Source organism: Rhododendron vialii, chromosome 8a, assembly GCF_030253575.1.
Source record: "Rhododendron vialii isolate Sample 1 chromosome 8a, ASM3025357v1".
In the NCBI taxonomy this organism is placed as follows: domain Eukaryota; kingdom Viridiplantae; phylum Streptophyta; class Magnoliopsida; order Ericales; family Ericaceae; genus Rhododendron; species Rhododendron vialii.
Genome location: NC_080564.1, coordinates 12,234,284 through 12,261,214, shown reverse-complemented (window position 1 = coordinate 12,261,214; position 26,931 = coordinate 12,234,284). Strand labels below are relative to the sequence as shown.

The following is a 26,931-nucleotide window of genomic DNA, read 5'->3' as shown; positions in this document are numbered from 1 at the left end:
TAAGGTCCCGGGCCGGCTGATGGATAATGGGAGTGAACATCTGACACTTCTTGCAATGCTTGACGAACTCTTCAGAGTCCTTCTTCATTGTCGGCCACCAATATCCCTGAGTGAGGGCTCGGTGGGCGAGGGACCGTCCACCGGAGTGACAACCGCTGTCGCCGGCATGAAGCTCTTCAATGATGCCCGGAACTTGATGTGGGTGCGCAACCAATAAGTATGGCCCGGTAAATGATCTTCGGTAAAGCTTGCCGTTGGGATTGAGCCAGAAGAGAGCGGCTTTGTTTCGGAGTCGGTGAGCCTCCTTTTTGTCAGTGGGAAAGGAGTCATCCCTCAGTTAAAGGACGATTTCATCCATCTAGCTCGGGCCAAGCTCTATGTTCAGTACTTCCTTTTGTAGATCTTCGAGCTCAAAAATTGGGCTTGTCAATAGAATTGAAGGAAATGGAGCGGTGTCCGGTACATGAGAATGCCGAAGCGAGCCCTGCGAGGGCGTCGGCATGGGCGTTCTGTTCCCTGGAGATATGCTCGACCCTGATTGCTTTAAATCGTTGAATGAGCTGGACTGCGGCGCTGACGTAGGTACGCATGCGATCATCCCGAGCTTCATATTCTTCAGAGAGTTGGTTAACCACCAATTGGGAGTCGTTGTAAACGACGAGCTCTTCGATGCCAATGGCTTCGGCAGTCTTGAGTCCCGAGATAAGTGCTTCATATTCGGCCTCGTTGTTAGAGGCTGGGAAGTTGATGGAGAATGAGCTTTCGTGCAAGACACAGGAGGGTGAGAGAAGAACGACGCCTGCACCTGCGCCTCGGCTGTTGGAGGCGCCATCGACGTACATTTTCCAAACATCTCCGTGAAAAAGCTGCCATGCTGTGCTAGGGTTGGCCTGGAGTACTGCCTCGGTGCTCGGGGTGGGTTCCGAAGCGGATATATTGGGCGGTGTAAGCTCGGCAATGAAGTCGGCCAGCACCTGAGCTTTTATTGCTGTCCGGGGCTGAAAGTGGATTTCAAAATTGGCAAGCTCAACGGCCCATTGTGAGATTCGGTTGGAGAGATCGGCCTTCCAGAGAAGAGATTTGAGGGGGAACTCGGCCAGGATGATGATGCGATGCGACTGGAAGTACGGGGCAAGCTTTCGGAAGGCTGAGATGAGGGCGAGCACGAGCTTCTCCAGGGGGAGGTAACGCGTCTCGGCGGGAGTCATGGTTTTGCTGAAGTAATAGATTGGATGGTGCTCTCGGCCCTCCTGTCGAACGAGCATCGAGCTCATAGCGTGCGGAGAGACAGCTAGGTAGAGGAAAAGGTCCTCTTGGTTCTGAGGAGTGACGAGGAGTGGAGCCATGGAAAGATATTCCTTTAGTCGCTGTAGGGCTCGGTCACAGTCTTCCGTCCAATTGAAGCTTCGTCGACTGCCCTTCATGAGTGCGAAGAATGGCTGACATTTGTCCGAAGAACGACTTATAAACCGATTCAGGGCTGCAGCCATGCCGGTTAGACGCTGAACATCGCGCTTGTTGTGGGGAGCCGAGAGCTGATCAATAGCTTGAATCTGGGAAGGATTGGCCTCAATACCGCATCAGGAGACGAGGTGGCCGAGAAATTTGCCGGAGCTGACGTCGAAGACGCATTTCTCGGCATTGAGGCGGAGTTTGTGGTTCTTGAGTATCTCAAAGACTTCGGCGAGGTGAGTTAGATGATCACCGGCGCGAAGACTTTTAACCACCATGTCGTCAATGTACACCAGCATAGTGTCGCCTAGTAATCGCTCGAACATCTTGGTTATCATTCGCTGAAAAGTTGCTCTGGCATTTTTTAAACCAAAGGGCATGACAAGGTAACCAAATATCTCGTGGGGGGTAATGAAGGCGGTGTTTTCGATATCGCCTTCGCTCATGGCGATTTGGTGGTAGCCCCGGTACGCATCCAAAAAGCTAAGTCGCTCGTGTCCAGAGGTGGAGTCGACAAGCTGGTCGATACGGGGACGAGGAAAGAAGTCCTTCGGGCAAGTGTCGTTGAGGTTTGAGTAGTCGACGCAGACATGCCATTTGCCATTCTTCTTCTTGACTACGACGGTGTTAGTCAACCACTTGGGGTACTGGACCTCTCTGATTGCCCCAGCGTTTAGGAGTCGATTGACTTCTTCAATGACGGCCTCGGAGTGAATAGGAGAGGACCGTCGTGCCTTCTGTACGACCGGTCGTTTGGCTTTGTCGATGTTGAGCTCGTGGCAGATGAAAGAGGGGTCGAGCCTCGGCATCTCATGGGGGGTCCAGGCGAACACTTCAATGTTTCGGTTGAGAAAAGCTACTGTCTCATTCCGATCAGTATAACTAAGTGAGGAACTGACAAGGAAGAAGCGGGAGCCGTCCTCGGTGATTGGGATGGTGGCCACGTCTTCAACGGTTTTGTCATCGGGGGATCTACCGACGTCCTCCAAAACTGGGGCTTTGGGGGCTTCGATGAGATTCACCCGGGAGGTCTGTTTGGTGCTTCGGACGGCGTTGACGTAGCACTGCTTGGCCGCGGTCTGGTCTCCGTACAAGTCTTCCTAGTGCCCGTGAGTGCCAATGAAACGTACCACTTGGTGATAAGTGGAGGCAATTGCTTTAAGCCTATGCAGCCAGGTTAGACCGACAATGGCGTTGTAAGGGCCAGGGACGTCGACCACCACAAATTCCATTTCAAGAGTTACCGAGCCTGCACGGACAGGAAGAGTGATCATACCGATGGGCCAGACAGGAGCTCCGTTGAAGCCGATAAGGGGAACTTCGGAGGGACGGAGGTCGGTCTCGAGAATCTTCAGATCCTTGAAAAGAGAGTAATACATGACTTCGGCCGAGCTACCCTGGTCTACGAGGACGCGACGGATGTTGAAATTTTCGATGCGTAGCGTGACCACGAGGGCGTCGTTGTGGGGAAGCTGGACGCTGTCGAGATCCTTCTTGGTAAACGTTATCGTCCATTTGGAGCCGTCATCGGTTCTAGGGCGCTTTGGTTCGGGGCCGACTAACATGACCTGCTTGGAGGAGGAGGCTTCATTCAACTCTGCTCGGATGACTCGAGCGGCCTCGGGGTTCAAGGGACCGTGTATGACGTGGATTGTCTGGACCTCTTCCTCCGTATTTGTTTCGGTCCGTTGCGCCCGAGCCATCGTCTTTTCGTGATCGATGAAGTTGCCGAGGTGGCCTCCCGCGACAAGCTGCTCCAAGTAGGCTTTGAAGGGCTTGCAAGCTGTGGTGAAGTGACCTTGTTCGCTGTGATAACTACATCGGACGATGGGATTCTTGATTTTCCCATTCTCGGTTCCTAGCTTTTGATTTAGGAAGGAGAAAAAGGGCTGATCCTTTACTTGATCGATGATCCGGTAGATAGGAATAGTGAAGACGGTCTTTTCGGCGTTGAAGTCACTTGGCTTCGGTCCCCTCCTCGGCGACTACTTGATTGTGTTGACCTGTTTCTTCGATGTTGGGACAGGTGCGGGAGCCGGTATGGACACCGAGGTGTTTAACGTCTTTGAGCTTGTAGGCTTCCCGATGCCTCTCTCTGCCTTGGATTCAATGAGCTGACACCAGCCCTCAATTCGAGTCATAAGGTCCTTCATAGAGTTCGGCTTATGGCGAGCGAGGTCGTCATAGACTTGCTCATCCTGGGAGGTGAGACCGAGCTTGAATCCTCGGGCAGAGATGACGCTGTCACAACCCTCTATTTCATTGAACAATTCCCAATAATGGCCGGCGTACTGCCGAAGCGTTTCGTCGTTCCTCTTCCGGAGGGCTAAGAGGGAGTCGATCTCCTTCTCGTGCTTGTTGCTCGTTACGAACCGAGCCATGAAGGCATCACAGAGGGAATCGAACGAGGAGATTGACCGAGCCGGGAGTTGATTGAACCAGGTGAGGCCCAGGTTGCCGAGGCTTGCAGGAAACACTTTGCACAGGAAGGCATCGTCCGAGGGTTCATTCCGAAGAAACAGAGACATGACAGTTTTATACTGAACCAGATGAGTGTACGCCTCGGTCTTGCCGTCATATTTGGCAAACTTGGGCTGGGAGAATCCCTTGGGGCGGGGGCGGGGGGGGGGGGGGGTAACCGAGTCGATCTCTCTTGTGAAGGGAGAGGTCATGAGTCGTGCAAGTCGCGCATCGCGATGAGGTCGGATCGAACGGTCGGGGCCGTCTGGATGCTCGGTCGCTGTACACTTCTTGGGGACGAGTTTGTCCAATCGTTCATGCTCCTTTCTCTTTGGGTCAATACTAACCGATTTCCTGGAAAAACGCTCTTGGTGGTGATGTTGGTAGCTATCCCGAGCGGAAGGCTCGAGGCGCTCGGTGACCGGGCTCCTGCTGTGCGCGCCGCCGGGGTGCGAGACAATGGGACTTCTGGCTTGGGGGCCCTTCAGGCGCTCTCGATATCCTCTAGTCTGGATCTCGACAAGGCCGTCATCTCCCCTGGATGCCCTTGTGAGGCTACGGGTAGATTCCCGGCCTGTCTTGCCCACGAGGACCGAGTGGGTGGAGAAGGTAGAGACGCTCGCACCACCGAGCCTATCAAAGGCCGATGGTTTCCTTCGAAGTTGCACAGGGGAACGAGAACGGTCCCTGTGCGATGCGTCTTTTGGGGCTCGAGTGTCCGCCGCTCTTGGTGACTCAAGACGATCCTTGACTGGGGGGCGGGGTCTGTGCTCTAGCAGGTGACCGGCTTCGTGACTGCGTGGGGGGGTGTGACGGTTTGTCCTTCCGCCACGGCTCCCGGAGGAATGAGATGGGGAGATGAGGAGGTGTTTGATCTCCGCCAACTCGTCTCGGACGTGTCTGTCGCGGTCCACGACTGTCGTGAGGTCGTCGATTTTTCGCTCGAGATGGCGAATGTAGGAATGGAGCTCGGAAGATGGGCCTGCGTCTGGAGCTGACGCTCCAGCGCCAATTCCGACGGATACATGGGTCTTTCCAAGGGCGGTTGCTCGGCCAGAAGCCAGGCTGTGGTCCACGAGGGAACCGAGCCCGTGGGCGGTACCACCGTGATGTGCGTCGTCGATCTCCACCATGTTTGATTCTGGATGTTTTAACGAAGCAGAAAGGGGGAGGTGAAAGTTGAAAGGGTGGCTAGGTCCCCAGCAGAGTCACCAATTGTAGGGGTTCGATTTAAGAGGAGGGACCTTGGCCTGAACTAGTACTTCTCTTTCGCTGCTCCGTTCCTCCGCCGCTGACCTTGCAACAAGTCACTAAGGCTGGAATAGCCTAGTGACCCTCCGACGATCAAGTTAGATGTAAGGAGAGATGCTTTTAGGTCTAGGGTTAGGGAAAGATGGCATACCTCTCAAAGATGAGTATCCCTTTGTATTTATAGACCTAGGTTAACTTGGGCTCCAAGCCAGTGTGTGTAGGTCACACTTAGGTAACCGCCTCGGGTGACGTCATAGATGACGCACCGGATAAGACGGTTACGAAGCACATGGCCAGACCTGGCCTAGATGATTCCGTCCACCACGTGTCACTCTTGGTCCCCTCGTGCTATGCAACATTCTTCCAAGAGGCTTTAACGGAATGCATACTTCGGTATTTAACCGAAGCGTAAAACAGGAGACTTGATACCGAGCGATTAAAGAGGAGAATATACACTGTCCCGCCTGATATGAGACTTCGGTTAATGGTGGTCCGGTTACACCACCGAGGCCATCACCGAAGTCCCCACAACGACCACACCAAATCTGGGGGAATTCCGAAACGGAACACGACCGGACTGAACTACAGCCGGTAGAAGACCGAAAGACCGCCGGGAGAGAACCACAACAGAAGAAGATGATTATTGGACATTATTGCTTGTCACGTTTCACATGTGCTCTTTTAGTTTTCTTTTCTTTTCAACACACATGATCTTGAAGTAAGTAAAATGAAACTTTTGCCGGATTGTCTGCAGACATTTGTTGGAAGCATTGGATTCCTCTTGCCTCCAACTGGCTTCGAATTGATTCATGATTTTTGGATGGACAGATCAGTTTGTAGACATTTGTTTGCTGACGTACGTAACTCTAGAAATCTCCGAACCCGGGAGCTAAGTCCACGTTCAGCGTAGCTTCCTAACTTGCCGTAGATAAGGTATTCATTAACAAGAAGAGGTCACAGGCATCTCACCTGCACATAAAAAAGGCCAAAATTAAAATTGACTACTCTGGGACCACTCATACACAATCATACATATATATTTTTATAATGTAGGATGTCTCGGGCCAGCTTGCGAGCACCTGGGACTAATCCATACAGCTCCTCCCACAGCCATTTCGCACGCTTACGGTAAAATTCGACTCTGGCCCGTCCCATTGCCATCCCTAATCACTAAAGGGGAGCTCAGGCAAAAGCTACTAAACATGAGGCATATCCCAATATTTGGAATGTTTGGTCTCGGTGGAATTTAAACATGCAACTTCATAGAAGATAAATACTTATTGTTTTCTCATATTCATTTGGCCAAATCCCTATGGGGTTACTTTTCAGCTTCTCAATCAATGTATTTTCTTATGATGTCGGTTTCCATCTTTTAATCCAAATCTTTTACTTACTTCATTCGGTATCTTAAAAAGACTACTAAAAACAGTTTAAAAAAAAGATCTATCAACAATTGAAAAAATAATCACTTCACAGAGTATAGGTTCCATCATTTGGCATACCCAAGGATGGAACCAAGGGTCTAATTAGGGGCGGATTTAGTAAGAGACACGTGAGGTCACGTGCCCCCACACCCTCTTATACTAATTTTTTCAACTAATATTTTCTCTTGTTTGATTTAGGGGTGCCAAATATATCTCGCACAATTATGGATCTTTTTCCAATGATTCAAGACGTGTATAACGCAAAGATTGTCAAATAATTAATTTGTCCACACAAAAAATCAAGTTGATCGGGCACTGATAACAACTTGTTAAAAATATTTCATTTATGCAAAAAATGGTTGGACCTTGTATTTTTTATGAGTATGAGTATTTCAATGGAGTTGTTTCAATTTAAAGTGTAATCGACATAAATTTTTTAGTGGACAACTTATATGACGATGATAGGTGCTGAAAAGTACCAATTTAATCCACCTAATCTACGTTCTGCTGGTCTATTTACATTATTACTTGATATATTTTAGCGTTTTGTGGTGTTTATAGGCCTTGGAGACCGATGAGTGCAAAAACATGCAAGTTAAGAGGTCTTACGGAAGGTTGCCGTGAAGATTAGCCAACATTTATTCGGCACGTTATATGGCAACGGGATGTGGCCATGCCACAAGTGATGGGGTGTTAATTAATTTGTCCACTTTATTTGCTATTGAGTTGACTCAATTAGGAATTGGACCAGGGGGAGTTTGACTAGAACAAGAATTTCCCTTTACAAGAAGCAATGGGCAGCAGCATTATAAAAGAAAAAAGAGGGTTTCGTTATTGGGGACTTCTCGACGAACAGAGGACAGAAGCTGCACATATCACTGACTTCACGGATGAGAACTCCGGCTTCGATGGTTGGCTAACTCAGGGGCGGAAGGAAGTAGTGGCAAGGTGGGTCAGTTGACCCCACTGGATAAAATCTCTCCATAGAGATATATATATATTTCTGGACATTTTAGTAATTTTGCCCCAAGATCCTATCTCTCCCTTTTATATCTTGCCCCAAGTACTCTGCAAAAATTACAAAATTGCCCAACTTTTTACCCACTGTGGTTCCACCATGCCTTTCAATCAGTAACACAGTCTCTCGCTCTCAAAAAATGCCAAAACAGTTTGTATTTTGTAGAGAGTAAAAAAAGGAAGTTCCAAAGTGAACTTGCCTATGTGTTTTTTGTAAAATGTAAGATGCATTAAATTATAAGTATAAAACATTTACAATTCTAAACCCCTGATAATTTAAAATAAAAACGTAGATAATTTGAGACAAATTTGATTAATTATATGTATGATTGTGAATCTATGATTTTGTCTTTTTTTCTTTTGTTTTTGGAATTGTACTACTAACTATGCAATAGTTCTTTTTCGCTTTAGTTTTCTTTATCACTATCTAGTACCTGCATTGGTTTAATCTAATTTCAGACTTGGAATTTTGTTTACATTGAGCAATAGATTTTTGATATGTTAAAAATGATACTATCAGGAATCAATTTCAAAATATGAAAAATCATCGGGGTTAGTTGGGAATCAAACGATATGTTATGGATTGACATTTCCACCTTTTTTTTATCTATTATTATGAATTGATCTCTTTTTTTAGTATCTATACTATATAGTATTAAAGGGGGGTTTTCTATGAAAAACTTCATTGGCATGTGCATAGTTTAGAATTACTCTAAACACACTTATATATGTTTTACCTATTTTAAATTTTATTGGCCCCAACAATAAGATAACTTCAAATTTGAAAAATCCTACTATTTAGGGAGGGATCAAATCTATTTACCTACCTATTTCTCACTTGAAAAAACCCTTCCTTATCTCTATTTTTTTCCTGATAGTTGTGCACAACACTCGCTGATACTAGTCATTGTGTATCAGTTTATGTTGAAGATACTTTGACCCCAGTGACACTAAATCTTGGGTCCGCCCCTGGGCTAACTCCATTCTTTAGTGAAAGATGAAGCCCCATACCGAGTAACTTTGTATTTGCATAGATTAGGGTTTTTATTCGAATTGGATTATGTGTTCAAGAACTCCTTCTAAGATATCAATGGAATGGTTTTAATTCTTTTTATCGGTTGAGTATTTGTTTTCTAGGTTTTCAAATACCGTTCACATAATAGTTTTCATTGTTCTCAATCTGGGTGACTGAGATGGGTTATGCTCGTGAGATGGACCGTGCCGTTAGGCGGCTAGACCGCTTTAGTGAGACGGTTCGTGCCGTGGGATAGTCCATGCCAGTTGACGGATTGCAGAAATTCACTTGCTTAGCCACTATCTATTGGGATTGCAAGCCTTAGCGATAGTGATTTGCGATTCGAGTGTTATTCCAGTCTATGCGATACACGGTTATGCGGTTGGGGTGGATTCTAAACCCTAGACCTTTCCACATCAGTTTTCAAACCTCTTATTTAATTAATTGCTTTAGTTTCTTTTAGTTCTCAAAATAATCAAACCAATCAACTCTCCTTTTTGTTCCAAATTAATCTAAAAATTGATCGAATCTATAGTAACTTCGCCATACTATCCCTGAGGATCGATACTTGAGCTTGGCCACTATTCTTCTGAATAAGGGTTAATTCTTAGTTTTTATAAATATATTTTTGACACGGTACGACGCGGTCAGACGAGTCCTATCATATGAATGGTTCGGATTGACGGGAGATATACTTGTGGACCAATTGCACTTGTAGAGAATCTGAATCCTTTTACTAAGTTAGGAAAGAAAAACAAAGTGCTTGAGAAGAACAGAACACTAAAACAAAATTTTGGAAAACGTATTTCGCCGCTTTACCCCTCAAATAAAAAAAAATCTAGCAGATAATACATATGTGTGCATACGTTTAAAAACTTTTGGAATGGTATATAATTGTAGTTGACGGTGAACTTCTCTAAGGTTATGAATGACTATGTGCTTCCACTATAAATAATTCTTGGGTCCGCTACTAGGTCTAGTGGCGGTGATCGTCACGACAAGAATTTTAGAAAATGCAATTATTATATGTAAAAATATTTTTTTCTCCCCAACTTATATAATCTCGCCACTGCTAGATTTTTTTCCCTTATTTTTTGTTATATACTAGTCCTATATTCTCTATTTTTTTTTTCAAGAAATGAGACCCAAAAAAGTATTCCAAAACGAAATTCAATGGGCCAAAGTGAAATAACGTAAAGGATGGGGTGTAATTCAAGATGCCTCAATTTAGTAGATAGATTAAATTAAAGTTAGTCTTTTTTTTACTCTATGTGCAAATGATAAATATCATTTACTATAGTTTTTATTATGTTATTTTAATTTTTTCTACAATCAATGATTATTAATATTGTAATGCATCTTTTTTATTTTTTTAATATACATTTCGCCACTGCTAGGATAAAATCCTGGTTCTGTCTCTAGTCGTACCTCTTTCCTCCCGCACCCTCTCGGTAGGAGGCTCTGACTCTTATATGATGTGCCTTGTGGGTAGCCCAGACCGTTCTTAGCCCCTACTCTAGGATGAACTGAACAATAGCTTCTAGGACATGCCGCCCCCCGAACATAATTGTGATTAACAATGTAAATTCTAGTATTGTGTATAATGTCTCGAATTGTTATTGGAAATTGATATTCACATTTTTTTTGTTATCAACACTAAAAGACAAAAAAAAGAGAGAATATGAACAACAAAAAGGGAATGCGAATATCAATTCCCTTACTATTAACAGAAATATTTACGCATTAATTTTTTTGTCTTTCCATTCCCTGCAATGAACTATAGTGGGCATGCATATATAATAGGTAAAATTACACAGAGACCCTCTCATCTATACACTTTGAACATGAATACCCTCTAACCTTTAAAAATGCTCAAAAGTACCCCCTCATCTATAACCGTTAACCAATCAGCACCCTTCGGTCAAAAGACCACTAAGATGAATGGGTCAACGTGGACAACTTTTTTTTATAGAAGAGGGTGTTAGTGTGGGTGGTTTTTAAGGAGTAGAATTGTCATTGCCCCTCATTTCATAAACAGAGTTAGCCAATTTTTTATTTTACATAGATGAGGGGGCCTGAATTGATGATTTTAAACGTTAGGGAATCTCCGTGTAATTTCACTTGTATAGTACGGAGTAATAGTTGAGTCACATTTCCCCCACCCGGCCAATATGTTTTGCCCCCGTTGCCAATAGATAGAGATCGAGCTAGACAACAATTAGCAGGACAAAAAGACCCCAATGGTCACTACTTTACCAAAAAGAGAAAACAGAATTATCTGACGTCACTTAATTGGTATTTGCTCGATCTCTTGGATAATTCTCAAAAGGACAATCAAGGGTCGAATGGGACTAAGTGTTGCGACGACACGTGGATGAATTCAACTAGACGGTTGAAAACCCACATAAAAACTTACGTGCCTTTTTGTATTCCTTGACGTGATTATTCTCCGTGTGTTATGTGTTGCGGTTCATCTAATTTCTCAACAACTACTCTGCAGTAGAGAGAAAAGGGGTTTTTTTTTTTTTGAGTTGATTATTTGAAAGAATTGATGTCTAGAACATTTAGCGAAAATCAGGTTAATTGGACTCAACAAGTTATATTGATCTTGAGAAAGGCGGATGGATAGGATTTGTCAATGTACATTTTTGTTCTTTTCATTCATTTCTCTTGACTCTCAACACAAATTTTGATGCAATCAAATACTTTTTGCTAGTCGATTACCTATAATTTTTTCGCATGGATGACTTGCGAATTGAAATTTCAAAAGTACTTCCAATGATAATAATGTTACCGTCCGTGTCTTATTTATCCTCGTATAAAGATCACATGAGATTATTACGGCTAGGATTGGACCATCTTCTTTTCTCTTTGGAGCCAGTTTGTGTGGTAAGTTTGTCAGAATTTAGTTTTGGGGAAATTATATTAAGCCCCTTCCAACTATACCTCGGTAACGAGTTGCCTCCTTCATCGTTTAACTCGGACACTTAACCCCCTTCATCTTTTATCTCGCGCAAAATGGAAGATGCCATTAACGGAATTGCTGAAATTACCAATTTACCCTCTTTCAGCCCTAAATAAGATGAGGGGAAATTACATTAAGCCCCCTCCAACTATACCTCGGTAACAAGTTGCCCCATTCATCGTTTAACTCGGACACTTAACCCCCTTCATCTTTTATCTCGCGCAAAATGGAAGATTCCATTAACGGAATTGCTAAAATTACCAATTTACACTCTTTCAACCTTGAATAAGATGATACCCTAATGATAAATCGGTCGACCACCCGATCGTCCACTCGGTCGTCCACCAGGTCGACCGCTCTGTCAACTGGCCAGTGTAAATGACCTCCAACGGCTAGTTCCCACTGTAGTTCCTACCAGCAAATTCCATACTAGCGTTCAACCCATTCTATACACGGGCAAAACTAATTCGTTCTAGCGTTGTATCCGTTCGATGCACGGGACAATTAAAAAAAGTAGGTTGTCTTTTTGGGTAACAACTACTATTTCCGGTACTTTGTTTCTGGGATGTAATCTTTATTGGAATGCATTAGATTAATCAACCAATACTCATTCATATTGTACCTAAGCCAAAGCAAGGTACTTTTCAGTCACCATTTTTTTGTACATGTGGGATAAAAAAAAGAGAACAATCAAAAGAAAACCTATTTTCTTCGACCATGATTTCTTCTTCAAACATAGGACTTCCTTCTGCATTTGCCCAATTTTTTTCTGCATTTGTTGAACTTCTTTATGCATTTGTTATTTCATTGCTTCCAACACTTCCACTCTACTTTCCAATTCATCAACCTTTCTCTGCAACTCTAACTTGCGGATCTGTAAATTCTGGGTGCTCTCTATGTTGAACTGGATGCTCTCAGATTTTGGTGGGTCAACCCAAATGAAAAAGAGTACTGCTATATACACCGACCAAAACATACCGAAACCGTACCGACGGCCACGCGCGGCCGTCTCCGGCCACCGGACGGCCGATCCGAGCCGTCCAAAAATTTTTAAAAAAAAAACCGAGGGGCCCTACGCGGGAATCAACGTCATCCGATGTGTGTAGGGTGCTTGATCTAAACACCCTATTTTTCGTGTATACACATATACACGAAAAATAGGGTGTTTAGATCAAGCACCCTACACACATCGGATGACGTTGATTCCCGCGTAGGGCCCCTCGGTTTTTTTTTTTAAAATTTTTGGACGGCTCGGATCGGCCGTCCGGTGGCCGGAGACCGCCGCGCGCGGCCGTCGGTACGGTTTCGGTCCAAAAATGGTCGGTACACATAGGATTTTCGAATGAAAAATCCACAACCAAATTTTGTCTGCAATCACAAATAAAATGCGACCTAGTGCTATATTCCATTACACACAGAGAGAGAGAGAGAGAGAGAGAGAGAGAGAGAGAGATTTTAGAGAAAAAGAGAGAGGGAGAGAGTATCGTTAAGAGGAGCAGAGAGAGAGATTTCATAGAAAGAGAGAGAGAGAGAGAGAGAGAGAGAGAGAGTGTGTGTGTGTGTGTGTGTGTGTGTATACCGTTGTATGTATTCTTGACTAATGGCTCACTAACGGATGGTGGTTAAGTGTTCGAGTTAAATGATGAAAGGGGCAACTCGTTACCGAGGTATAGTTAGAGGGGGCTTACTGTAATTTCCCCTTTAGTTTTTGATGGAAAAGTTGTAAAATTATTATTAATGGCCGCAACCCGAATCTTTTTCTTTGCTATAAGGCGTCACAGTAGAAAAGGAACACAGCCGCAACCCATATCTTTTTCTTGGCAATAAGGCGTCACAGTAGAAAAGAAACACAGCAAACCTGCGTTGAACTAGACTTGAAAAATAAATATGTACAAGAAAATTTTCCGGAAAAAAAAGAAAAGAAAAGTATTTCTACAAAATAAAATGCTGAACATTTACTGGTCCACATGATGACACGAAGCCAGTCATGGGTAAAATTGGAAGAAACCCCTTGAATGGTTAAACGGAACAAAGGTAAACGCCCAATGGTAAAGGTAAACCACCCCTTAGAATTAATTAGAACATCCCCAAAAAGTGCCTGACCGATCGGCACCCGAACTATTCTACTATTATTTACAAAAAATACCACCCATCTTCGTTTCCACTTCTACCCCTACTCCGGTATTGCACCCAACTTCGCCGTAAACCTCCGCCTCCTCCTCCTCCCGCGATCTCCCCCGCCACCTCCTTCAACCACCATACACGGCGGCTTTACCATCACCATCGGAGAAAACGGCTGCCGCCGCCGCCGGCGGCATTTTTCGCCGCTCTTCATCAACGCGGAGCTGGCTTTGACGGCCAATGCGGCCATCTCCTCCGCCTGGAGCCGGCGTCTCAGCCGACTCAACGGGAGCGCGAAGTAAAGCTGACCGAGTTGAAGCTCCTCGTCGTCGCTCACGGCCGACACGACGTCGTCGAAGTCCATTTCGTCGGAGTTACAAATGAAGCAGGACGGGTCCTTTTGTAGAATGTAGGATACCTTTACGGGGTAGGAATATTCCAGTAGCCTTCCGTCATGTAATACAAGCTTGGCTGTGGTCACCGACGTGGAGTCGCAGGAGCTGCATATGCCCATGGATGGCTGAGAGAGAGAGAAATGAAGAAATCGACACAGAGAGAGAGAGAGAGAGAGGGAGAGAGAATGAATATTTCGTGTACGTATAGATCGGAGGGGGGAGGGAGGGAGTTGGGAGGGATTTATAGAGAGATCTAGGGAAAAATTGTTAGGTGGTCTTATTGCACCGGCGCTTATTGCTCCAAAACGTTTTAACGCCGTGTATTTAAATGAGATTCACACCTAAGTACAGTATATAGAGGCTATAGACCTCCTATTTTGTAGCATTGAAATTGTTTTGGTGCTGCATGTAGTATTCAAAGACCCGCCGAATAATTAAAAAAAAATTATGGGTACTTCAAATTAACACTTGATTGTGCGGATTCACTTGGGCTGCGAAATAAATGAATTCAATTCATCTAAAACATAAGTATTGTATAGGACTCTTCAAAAAAAAAAAATTCAACATTCAGAATAATGATAAATGCTAAATTAATTCGTTCAATTTTTCAATCCCGAGTCCTGACCAAAATTTAGATGAACTACTTTTTAAAAAAAAAAACAATTGATTCAATAAATTGAGCGCTTTTATTATTAGCATGGAACTCCAATATGATTCTCACACGATTCGGTGTACGGATTTGGAAAAAAATTTCAATGTAATGGTTATTTGAAATATCTTCTCACATGATGTGAATTTAACGTATATGTAAATCTCACACCATCTGACAGAAATCTTATAAATAATCGTTGCATTGAAATTATTTTCGAGGATTTGTTGTGGATAGTATTACTAGAAGCGATCGATATGCCACGTGGTGCAGACGATGGAAATCGGAGTTTTGATGATTAGTTATTGTTGTTGGGAGAAGTGGCCAAGTGGGGGGTGGTGGGGGGAGGGGGATTTGCCAACCTGTAAGTGGTGGAGGACAGCTTGTAATGCACAGCGTCCTTTTAAACAGGGACTCACGTTTCGGGAACGGCAATTTTTACGGACGCAGTGACTGCGGAGATTTTTATTTTTACTACGAAATTAGGTCATGAACTCTGAAAGTAATGATAAGAAAAATTAAGATAATGATTTTCACACTCGTTTTTTTATTTTTTTAATATGTGAATTTAAATGTTATTTTTTAAAGTACGCAAGAGTATACAAATAAAAGGGTAATCGGTGATTCAGGGGACAGCGTGGGTGTTTGTTCTATCTGTGTCGTTCATGCTCAATACTTGACAATGCATGACTCATTTCACCTCGACTGAACTAATGAGATTTATTTGCCCGAAATGAATTATGAGCTGTCCATTGCCCAAAGGAGCAACAAGGTCCCCCATTTCAAGGAAAAAAAAAGAATGCGATTAAGAAAAAATAGAGCTAAAATCAATTACCAATAAAGAACTAGTACATAAAGTTTGGATATTATAGGTTCACAACTACGGCCAACGTGACCTTTTCAACGCCTTTTACATTTCAGAAGAAGAAAAAAAAGGTAATGTCCCGTTCGAAAGTAGACTCAAAACTTTGACTTCTTACGAAATCATACCAAATTTGCTATAGGTACATACACATATGTATTACATCGTGTACGTACGCATTTTAGACCCAAATTCCAAAATAATAATCTGAGCCGCTTTTTTTTTCCAACATTATTTGTTTAGGATTCTTCATAAAAAATAAACTCAATCCGATATCATTAAAGATATTTACAAAACATCTGATTTTGCTTAATAATCTAGGCCTAGATTATGAAGCAAATTTAGATGTTTCATACTTACCTTTATCGGTATCGGATTGAGTATATTTTTGACACGGACCCTATATAAACAAACTATTTTGAATAAAATGAAGGGCTTTGATAATTTTTGGAACCCGAGACAGGTCCAAAATGCATATGTACGCCATGTATGTATATATATGTGTGTGTACGTATTCATATACTTTTCGAAATCAGACGGATCCCGTGAATATATACTGTACAAGATAATCAAAGTCAAACAGAGAAACACAAGTGACTTTTTTTTAAGGAGAATCGCCCCAGGTTTTAATGGTCGCCAACCATATCTAACAACGACCATTCGTCGAGGAAGGGGTATAGATGATACAACCAAGAATTATGGCGTACATCATAGATAGATACAGACCTGTTTATTGGTATCAGTGATGTGAGTATTTAGAAGAAGGACCATCAACCTCATCACTCCTCTCATTAATTTGCCAGGTCATCCTTTAGGCTAGGGCCATGAGTATTGTTTAAGAATTTACAGTACCCTTTTTTTGAACATCATATTAATCTAATGACTAACTTTAAACTAAACTAAAATCTTACCTATCATTTTCTTCCCACAAACCCACGCACAACACAGAAAAACAAAAAGCTTGAGAAGTTCAAACAAACAAGATCGTTCGGATTGACTTGACTCCTCAGACAAGACGTTTGGGTTATTCGCCGGTGCAACCATGCTGCCTTGCTCGGAACCATTCTGTTCGGGTATGCCCAACTCGGACATGACCGGTGACTCGGTGAGAACCCGCGTAATATGTGCGCGCCCAACTACTTAGGTACGTACGTCATGGTGATGTAGCTCGAGGCGGTTACCGCGTGTGCAGAAAATTCATACTATAGCCAGTTCACCCATGTGCGTCTAGCCGCTTGGCAATTTATGTAATTTGTGATGTCAACCGAGACGGTTATTGTGTGTTGAGCTCATGCTAACTTGGAGGCTAAGTATGGAGGTTCTATAAAGAGGTACGCCACTTCAAGAAAGTAGTACTACTCCTTCTTCTTCCTAGACTAACTTGATCGTCGAAGGGTTATTGGGCTCGGCTCAACCCTAACGCCTTCTTGCAGGTCGCTTGAAGACGGACGAAGTGCCAACGAACAAACCAGAGGATCACACTAGATCATACCGATCAAACCAGACACCCACACACGCAAGCTAAACTAGACATCTGGTTATAAAAAAGAACGTATCTGTACATTCGTGTTTGCGTGATGTACACCTAGCGACTTTTAAATGAATGAAAAAATAATACTCCCTTTGTCCCTATTTAATTGTTCATTACGGTTTTACATGCATTTTCAACGGTCTATATCTCTCGACATATATTATGTTTTATATTTTTAAAATCATTGTCTTATACAAAAAATTTGAGATCTATCAAACAAGATTCATATTGCATATTTTTAACAATATACGTCAAGAGATATAAGCCGTGGAAAATGCATGCAAAATCATAGTAGAAAATTAAATAAGGATGGAGGGAGTAAAAAAAGTCTATCCATGCAAACTTTTTTTTGTACAGATCGTGATATGGGGGCCCCTATGGGTCTGACAAAATGATCCGAATCGTTCATTAAATTTAAAATTTCTTTCAAGGACCCACACAAAAAATCATCTCAATTCAATATTTGTAAGTGCTCGATTCAATCTTCGAAATTTTGCTTCAGATTTTAGACCCTTAAAATTAATGAAAAGTTAGGAGATTGTATCAAGCACTTACAGTTATCGAATTGAGTTGATTTTCCCTAGGAGCACTAGAAAAAATATATTAAATTTAATAAATGACTTGAATCATTTTTATAGCATCCGTAGTGGGCTCCACATTACGATCTGTGCACGATCAGTACAATAAAAAGTTTGTGTGGATAGCATAGCTCAAAATGATACGCCTGTTAGGAGTGGAGCCAGGATTGTACAGGCCCAGGATCACAGCTATGTGTACATATGGGTTTTGTGAGACCCACCTTGGGTCCCACAAAGATGATTCGAACCGTTCATTATTTTTAAAACAATTTTTTATGAAACCTTGTGAAAAATTAACTCAACCCAATATCGCTAAAAAAATTTTTGAATTTGAAGAAGTGAAATTGAGTAGTTAAGTAGTTTCGCCCACAGAAATTCAGAAAAAATACTTATCAATATCGGATTAAGCCCATTTTTTACAGGGCTTCATAAAAAAATATTTTAAAAATAATCGGTGGTTCTAATCATCTTTGTGAGACCTGAGATAAACTCCACAAAACTCATATACACATGATATATATACAAACTTATATGTACCCATAACTTTATTGAATACTATCTATGTAGTATTTGGGTAATAGATCATCAAACAATGACAATTGTCGAATTTTAATGAGGTCTTTAGCAATTCTATAATAATAATTATGAGAAAAAATTTGTGAAATACGATTAAAATTTTCCATCTATTTATAATTTGGAAAATGATATTGGTACCGACAGGGTCGGTACCGAAATTGTAGGGAGGGCTGCGCCGAGTCATCTCCGGCTACCGGGGTGCTCAAATCAAGCACCCTACACACCTCGGATGCTGTTAATTTCCGCGTGGGCCCCCTCATTTTTTTTTTCCAATTTTTAGACAATTTGGATCAGCCATCCGGTGGCCGGAGATGACCCGGCGTGACCGCCCTTACGATTTTGGTACCGACGGATCGGTACCAATAGTGCTACTCTTATGAGTAATTTTTTGCACGTCACTCATCAGTAGGGTCGAGTACCAACCCTACGTTGTGAGACCAGGTAGCTCTCACCTGTGCTCCTTTCATCAGTAGGGTCCAGTACAAACCCACTTGCGAGACCATGTAGCTCTCACCTTTTTCTCCTTTCAAATGAACCGATCACATATGCTACATTATAACCATCTCGACGTTTTTTCATTCAGTCTTTTACTTTTAAGTAGAAAAAAGTGACACTTAATTATCAATAATGAGAGATGAAATATTTAATTACCATTAAGTCTATTTTTACAAAAATACATTTACCATTAATGAAAGTATCACCCTAGGGTAGGATACTCTAGGGTTTTGTGGTTTTAAAGTACCCTAGGATTTTAGGGTACCTCAAGATTTTAGAGTTTAGTATACCCTAGAATTTAGAGTACCCTAGAGTTTAAGTTTAGGCACTTTCATAGAGCCTTAGGATTTAGGTTTAGGCACTTTCCTAGGGGTTTTAGGGTGCACTTTCCTATTATAGGATTTTAATAATTTAAGTATTTTCATAAGGTACCCGAGGGATTTAGGCATTTTTATAAGATACCCTAGAGTTTAGGCACTTTCAGTGTTTAGGATTTTAGATACTTTCATAAGGTTTTAGTGTTTCGTTAGTTAGAGGAGGCCTGATGAAAATTACTTTATATTTTCTGGACCTAGAGTAAAATGCCCCTCTTAATTTCACTATTGTTGGCGTTTTATGAAAGCCATGATTTCCTGTAGGTACTTTTAGTTTTCCTTGCCGTATAAAATTAAGAACAACGGTCTACTGATCATTTTCTTTCTATATATATAGTCGATACAAAAAGACTGAAAAGAGAGAAAGCAAACATCAGTATGCCAAGGAATGGGAGATGTTTATATCTCCCTATAGAGCGTTGCAGAGCGGTCAGACCAGTCGTGTTAAGGAAATAGAATTCCACATTGCTTGAGAGTGGAATGGGTGATCACTTAATAACATCTGGGACCTCTCCACTCATTGCCAATTGGTTTTGAGATGGACATAAAGTTTCCACATGGTATCAAAGCAGGGCCCGTTCCACCCCACATTTTAAAAATTAACAATCCACACCCCACGATGACAGACCAGCAAAAAGGCTGCGCGATGATAGGACCCAAAAGTGGCCACACGTGACAGACCTCAAATGCGGCTGCACGTGAGGGGGAATGTTAAGGAAATAGAATCCCACATTGCTTGAGAGTGGAATGGGTGATCACTTAATAACATCTGGGACCTCTCCACTCATTGCCAATTGGTTTTGAGATGGACATAAAGTTTCCACATGGTATTCATCTCAACAATCGATGGCTCAAATTTTAACTGATCAATAGATGATTCAAGTTTATATGCGCTCAAGTACGATTCGAGCCGTTCATGCTGAGATGAACGACTGGATAAACTGCTCAATGGGATGCTGCCGAGCAGCATCCCCTGCGCATTCAATTTTACTAGTGTGAGTGACGACAGTAGGGATTAGAAAAGAAATGGGAATGGAAGTTTCCGTGAAAGTGTATTCTGGGTTTATTGCATGCCAACCCACCTAGCTGCTACCTACTGCGATCATATGTCTAGTTTAGCTTTGTTGGGAACCCTACCTACTCGACAACAGTACCCTTGTATTCCCGACCCTTCATAATATTGACAAAGATCGATTTGGCCCAATGTGGATTTCCCTGTTGAAAGCTTAAAAAAATGAAAGAGGTTATACTGTAGTAATATAGGAGTATATATCTCTTCTAGTTTTCACTCTCTTTTGTTGTCTATCTATATTCGGCAAAGTTACCTATATCCCTTGCATATTAGTACAATTTTCTATTCTGGACAAGTATGTGACAAGTAAATGGAATCTTACGTAGGTTCACTTTAAATGGATATCTTAAAAAAAAAAAAATTGAGTGTCTGCTGATAAAATAAAGTGCCAATTTTTTTAAAAAATTAAAAATAATACTGTCATCTCTTGATTTTAAATGATCCCTCTTTTTTATAAATCGCAACCAAAAGTTGTTAATATTACACGATTCGTATTTATTTGGTGCTGCTTTTGCTGAATTGTTAATTGAAAATCATGACACGAATAATTTAAAGATGTCAATTTTAAAAAAAAAAAGAGCACAGATAAGTTTTTTTTTTTTTTTTTTGATATTATTCACGTGTCCTTGTTTATCTGTTTTTTTCTTTGCTGTTGGAATTTGGTATTTTGTGTACAGAAGTACCAGTACTATGATTACCTGTGAACCCTCTATGAAGCTTCATTCCGTGGGGACCCCCATCCCATAACAAATGGCCGGAAACCCCTTGGACCCCGTGAAAAGTAGCTGAGATTGACAAGGTCCTTTCGGTTTCGGCCCACCTCTATGACCAACAAACTTATCTATTGCACGGCCAAATACTTTCTCTCTTATTTTTTTAATTGATCTACAAATACTTTCCAATGCTACGGGTTTTTTTTTTTGTTTTTTACCATCCTTATCTTGTCCAGCTAGTTGTCGTTTTTAACCCAGAACCAATTTCACCCACCGCAACCTTGGGTTGCTGCATGGCTGCACCGTAAATCAAAACCTTCTTACACGTCTATTTTGCGCAAACTTTCACCCGAAGGATGACGCTAAAGAATTTTGCTCTTTACATGAGTCCAACTAAACATTTGTGTTTTGGGGGGGGGGGGGGAGGCCGAATGGGAGAGAGAGGGAGGAGTGAAGTGTGTGCTTGTGTTTTGGGCACTTTTACAAGCTATCCTTTTAGCCCATGTTCACACTCCAGCCTAAGTACAATGTGAGAACCTATTTCTAGTCTTTTTTAAGCACACTACCTAGTCTTGAATCATTGATAAGTGTCAAAATATACATATTTTGGCCATCCAATCTACATTTATTAGTCATTTATTTTGTTAATTGATTTTTATTATGTGTTTTAATGTTTATAGGTTGCTCGAGCTCGGTTTCCAATAATTTGGGTAAAACGAAGATTTTATAGAAGTTCTGGATCAAAATGCAAAATCCTTCGAAGTTGAATGGCTAATGTTTTATTATGTGAAGTCCAAGGGCCACTATGTAATTATACTTTCAATCCCTATAAAGCTAAACTTATACCTACTGAGTAAGGGAAGTGAGCAGCTTTTGTATAGAAAAAAAAAACGGACGGACAGAAAAAGAAAACAGGAACGGGGTCTGCCGATTCTTTTGTTTAGTTATTCCGAGCTCTTGTTACGTTCAAGTTTTTAAAGGTTTGTTCAGATTTTCGCACTCCGGTAATTCATATTAATTTTTGTTCTTTATTAAAGTTATTCGTTGGCATTCAATTAAGTTGTTATCTTTTATTTATTTTCTTTATCTCGCGTAATAGAAGCATGATTAATTCTAGGGTTTTATTCCTTTTATTTTTAATAATAAGTGAGTAGTTTTTCTGAGGTTTGGTCGCTGGGTAAAGGCGCGCCGCGACCCAATTAGAATTTGCCTCGCAATTTTTTTGCACATTAATTTAATTAAATAATTTAGTTGGTGAAAACTACGTCCGTTGGACAAATCCGAGGCATTGCCAGGGCTCATGTGAGCGGGAATGGGGGACCAAAACCTGTTCGCCGCTGTGTACGGGACCGGCAACCTTAGGATTCGCATTCTTCGGGGTTTCCAATTCTCCCTAAATTTAATCGTTGTTTAGAACTTTGAAAAACGAGCCGATTCTGATTTGGTAGCAAGCGCCGGATTCCCTACGATCGTGCCTCTCTTTTTAATCATTTGAGCAAGTTATCTGTTGGGTTTAGTTTAATCTCAAATCAACCGACAAGGGGTGGCTACCTAAGAGCCCATTTAAATTATAATAACCCGAATTTTTAGTCAGTACACATCACCGTCTTTGTGGATTCGACTCCGGTCTTACCGGATATTGTGCTACATCGGTCTCAGCCCTACGCTTGGGGCAACCCATTAATTTAGGACTAGGAATCGGTCAAGCAATCATCCTAGAACATGACTACAACCTAGCCTAGGATTGACTACACATGGGAAGACTACTCTCTAGCCTAAATATCATTTTATCCTTTTTTGCAAGCAAGCTTTCTTAGGACAAGACAAGACCATACCTATCATAATTGCTCATTTACCCGTTGAACAATAAATGCTAGGGAAAATATTATTTCTTGGATAATAGTCAAGACTTTTGCTATAAATAGCACCTCATCCTTGCCATTTAACTCACACCTTCCAACCTTTCAACTTCTCTCTCTAGAATCCTTGAGTTCTTACTTTGTTCTTCTTTGTTCTTAGTGTTCTTGAGTTTTTCTTGAAGTTCTTCAAGAAACTCATCCAAAGCCGCCACTAAACCACCACTCGACCACCCTCTTGATCCAAAAATTTTAGTGGTATTAATCAAGATTTAGTTTCGAGAGAAACCCTTCTTTTTCGAAACTACCGGAAGCTTACCGTAGGAAGTTACTCTGTCCGATAGCCAACTTACTTTCCGTAGTCGTACTACCGCCAAGAAGAAATGTAGAGTCCCTTGTCCACTAACCCCACATATAGCATAGAACCGTATGTTGGAAAGTAGAATGCCCTTACTCTCTAGTTCAAGGCATAAAATAGAATATTCTTAACCGTTTTTCTCTAAGTAGATAAGGTTACCTGTCACTTATAATGTTTGGAATGCATAATAGTCAACAAACTTATTTTTGCTAATGGAAGTATGAACATGTATACGTGAATTGTTTGTATTATTTGTTGAGTGATAAAGCATAAGTGATTTTCACTCTAAAGGCGTCCGTACATGTGGCGTTATGTTTTAAGTTGTGATTGAGCATGATTAATATTATAGAGTTGGATGATCTTGCTAGTTTAGTTTCAAGATTACAATGAATGATTTATATGTATGTACAAGAAAAGTCCTACCGCGGAGTTTATGCATTCAACGTGACACAAAAATCGAGAAAATAGAAACATGACACCTAGGATGTGTTAAAGGCAAAAAACGGTTTGAAAACTGCAATGTGGCCGGACATGATAGCCCATTGTGTGGTGTGTGTATATTTTTCGAAAACCCAATGGAAACTTGGATCGGTGCTTGACCGATTTCCTAGTCCTAAATTAATGGGTTGCCCCAAGCGTAGGGCGGAGATCGACGCAGCATAATATCCGGTAAGTCCGGAGTCGAATCCACAGAGACGGTGATGTGTGCTGACTAAAAATTCGGGTTGTTATAATTTAAATGGGCTCTTAGGTAGCCACTCTTTGTTGTTTTGATTGAGATTAATTAAAACTTAGAAATTAATTTAACTTTTCAGATAATTAAAAGAAAGGTACGGTCGTAGGGTTCATAGCACTCGCAACCAGTCCGGATTAACTTGCCCCATTCAACGTTCTTAAAAACATTTAACTTTATATGAAAAAAGATACCCCGCAAGATGCGAGACCCTGTGGTCGCCGTTTACCCATGCGCAGCGAAGAATGAGTTTTGGACCCCCAATCTCCCGTTCACATGGACTCCGACAATGCCCGGATTCATCCGCGGGAAGTATATTTTCAATCTAAAATTGTCTTTTTCATTGTTTGAAAATAAGAGCAGTGTCCGAACTGGCTACGATGTGCTAATCACCCCATGACCCTATCTAAACGATTACTCACTAACCATTATGCAAGAAATAGAAGAAACCTTAATTTGAAACATACTTCTATTACGCGAGATGAAAAATAAATAAATAAAAGATCTAAATTAAACAAGAACGAATGAACAACTTTTATAAAGAACATAAATTAAAATTAGTTACCGGAGTGCGAGTAATTGAATTAAACTTCAAATAGAACTTGAAAGGAAAAGAAGGCTCGGAAGAATTGGAACAGAAGAATCGTTTCTCTGGTCGAGCAGTGATCGGCTGTCAAAAATCTTCTTACGTACGTCGATTTTTTTTTCGTCGAAAGCTGCTGTTCACGTTAAAACCAATTCCTCTTTTCTTTCCATGGCCCCCATCCTCATTAAAAAGCTGCTGCTCCTTTACTTATAATCATAAAACCCTATTCTTCTACTGCCGTCCAAGTCATGGGCAAAACCTAATTCTTTTACTTAATATAAAATGTAATCAATTATAGTAGCATTTGGCCCACCATAAAAACATGTATTGGCTTCTGTTATTCTGCTACCCTTCACAATCACGTGTCCAGGAGGAACATTTTTTAAGGCTCATTTTTTGTACCTCTGGCCATAACCTTGAATGTATTCCAATATATTCTTCAAAATATCTGTAATACAAAAATCAAGAATTAAGCTCTAAGAAATAAAATAAAAATAGATTTAACAAGGATAAATTAAGAGGCGCGTATGTGAACATTTACGCGCTTATCAATCGGTGGAACCATTGTGGTATACTCGGGAACCCGGAGCGGCAGAACCGAGGGATGAATTGTGGATTGGTTATCCACGGATAGGAGCCAACACAATTGTTTTAATGATTTTCGAAAACCCAAATGGGAACCCGGAGCGGCGAAACCATTGTTGGATACTCAGAAATTCGGAGCGGTGGAACCGAAGGTTTTGAATTGTGGATTGGTTATCCGTGGAGAGGAGTCAGAGCCAAATTCAATGTTTTTTTGTGTGCCAATGGGAACCCAGCGCGGCGGAACCATTGTGAGGATACTTGAGAGACCGGCGCGGCGGAACCGAGGTTGGGTGTGTTAAAACGATTTTGAAAATGTTGATTTAGTAAATGAAATGTGAAAATAGTGACACGGTTGTGACATAGGAGAAACTCAGGAAATCAAAGACACCTACGTTAGTTTGGATAGTGAATGTGGATGTGTCATTGTTAACTGTTTTGTTAAATATGCATGAACTATGTGGAAATCATTAAATTTGCGATCTATTGGTTGTAAGTTAAGAGTCAGTGTGTATGAGTTATTTTATTGAGCTTTTGTAGCTCACGGTGTTACCTTTGATGATCCTGACATATTAAATCGGTGGCGATGTTGGTATAATGTGTCAGATTTGGTAGATGAACAGGATGAGCTGCACACCTTGAAGACTTTTGGAGCCAAAGATCTGGCTAGGTTGGAAGAGCAGGCAGAGCTGTAGTTAAGAATCTTAGTTTCCCTTTCCTTGTGTAATAAAAGTACTCCCATAAGAATTATGATGTAATAATAAATCAGACTCTATTTTAGCTTTTCAATGAAATCGTTTATTTAACGTACCCAAAATTCGAGGCGTTACAACGATTGTCTCAATTTCGTCCCTCTAGTTTCAATTGTCTCAATTTCGTCTTTGTAGTTTGTTTTATGTTCCAAATTGGTAAAATCGTTAACACCGTTAATGAAACTAACGGAAAAATATGATTAAAAAATTAAGTGCTCAAATTTTCAATCTGATTGAATCAGTGCGAAGATCTTATTTTTTTTGATCATTTTATCCTAAATGGTCGTAATGAATTTTTGGCTCTAAAGGCCTTTCAACGAGCACCCGAAGACTCCTTATTTAGTTTTAAGGCTTTCTTAGGGTGCTCATTGAAAGGCCTTAGAGCCAAAAATTCATTATGACCACTTAAGATAAAATGATCAGAAAAATAAGATATTCACACCAATTCAAACGGATTGAAAATTGAAACACTTATTTTTTACACCGTTTATATATTAAAAAATATAGTTAAAAAATTAAGTGTTCCAATTTTTAATCCGTTTGAACCGGTCCAAAGATCTTATTTTTCTGATCATTTTATCTTAAATAGGCATAATTGATTTTTGGCTCTAAAACCTTTCAATGAGCATTGTAAGAGAGCCCCAGAAACTAAATAAGGAGTCTTCGAGTATTCATTGAAAGGCCTTAGAGCCAAAAATTCATTACGACCATCTAGGATAAAATGATCAAAAAAATAAGATCTTCATACCGGTTCAACTGGATTGAAAATTGGAGCATTTAATTTTTTAATCATATTTTTCCTTTAGTTTCATTAACAGTGTTAACGATTTTACCAATTTGGAACGTAAAACAAACTACAGGGAAGAATTGAGACAATTGAAATTAGATGGACGAAATTGAGACAACCGTAAAACTAGATGGACGACTACGAAAATTTGCCTTTTTTTTTTTTTGCATCCATTGTACCTGTAATAATAAATTAAAATGATTTCACCAATACTTTGCCCTACTCCTTAACAAATGAATGTATCCTTTCATGATTTTAGTGTCTAAAAAAAAGTAGGAATGTGTATCAACTTACCAAGAGTGTCATTGAGATAGAATGAGCTATTTT

The 26,931-nt window shown here is 41.2% G+C and overlaps 1 protein-coding gene across 1 annotated transcript; it reads right to left on the bottom strand.

Annotated features, from left to right (window-relative positions):
* Positions 1–13,421: 13,421 nt before the first annotated feature.
* On the bottom strand, positions 13,422–14,318 carry LOC131336663 (uncharacterized). The gene has a single exon (XM_058372572.1). It carries the CDS (start codon positions 14,217–14,219, stop codon positions 13,758–13,760), a length of 462 nt encoding a protein of 153 aa, XP_058228555.1. The 5' UTR covers positions 14,220–14,318; the 3' UTR covers positions 13,422–13,757.
* Positions 14,319–26,931: the final 12,613 nt, after the last annotated feature.

Bases quoted from the DNA above. Each gene is read 5' to 3' on its own strand.
- LOC131336663 (XM_058372572.1), bottom strand. From the start codon at position 14,219: ATGGGCATATGCAGCTCCTGCGACTCCACGTCGGTGACCACAGCCAAG.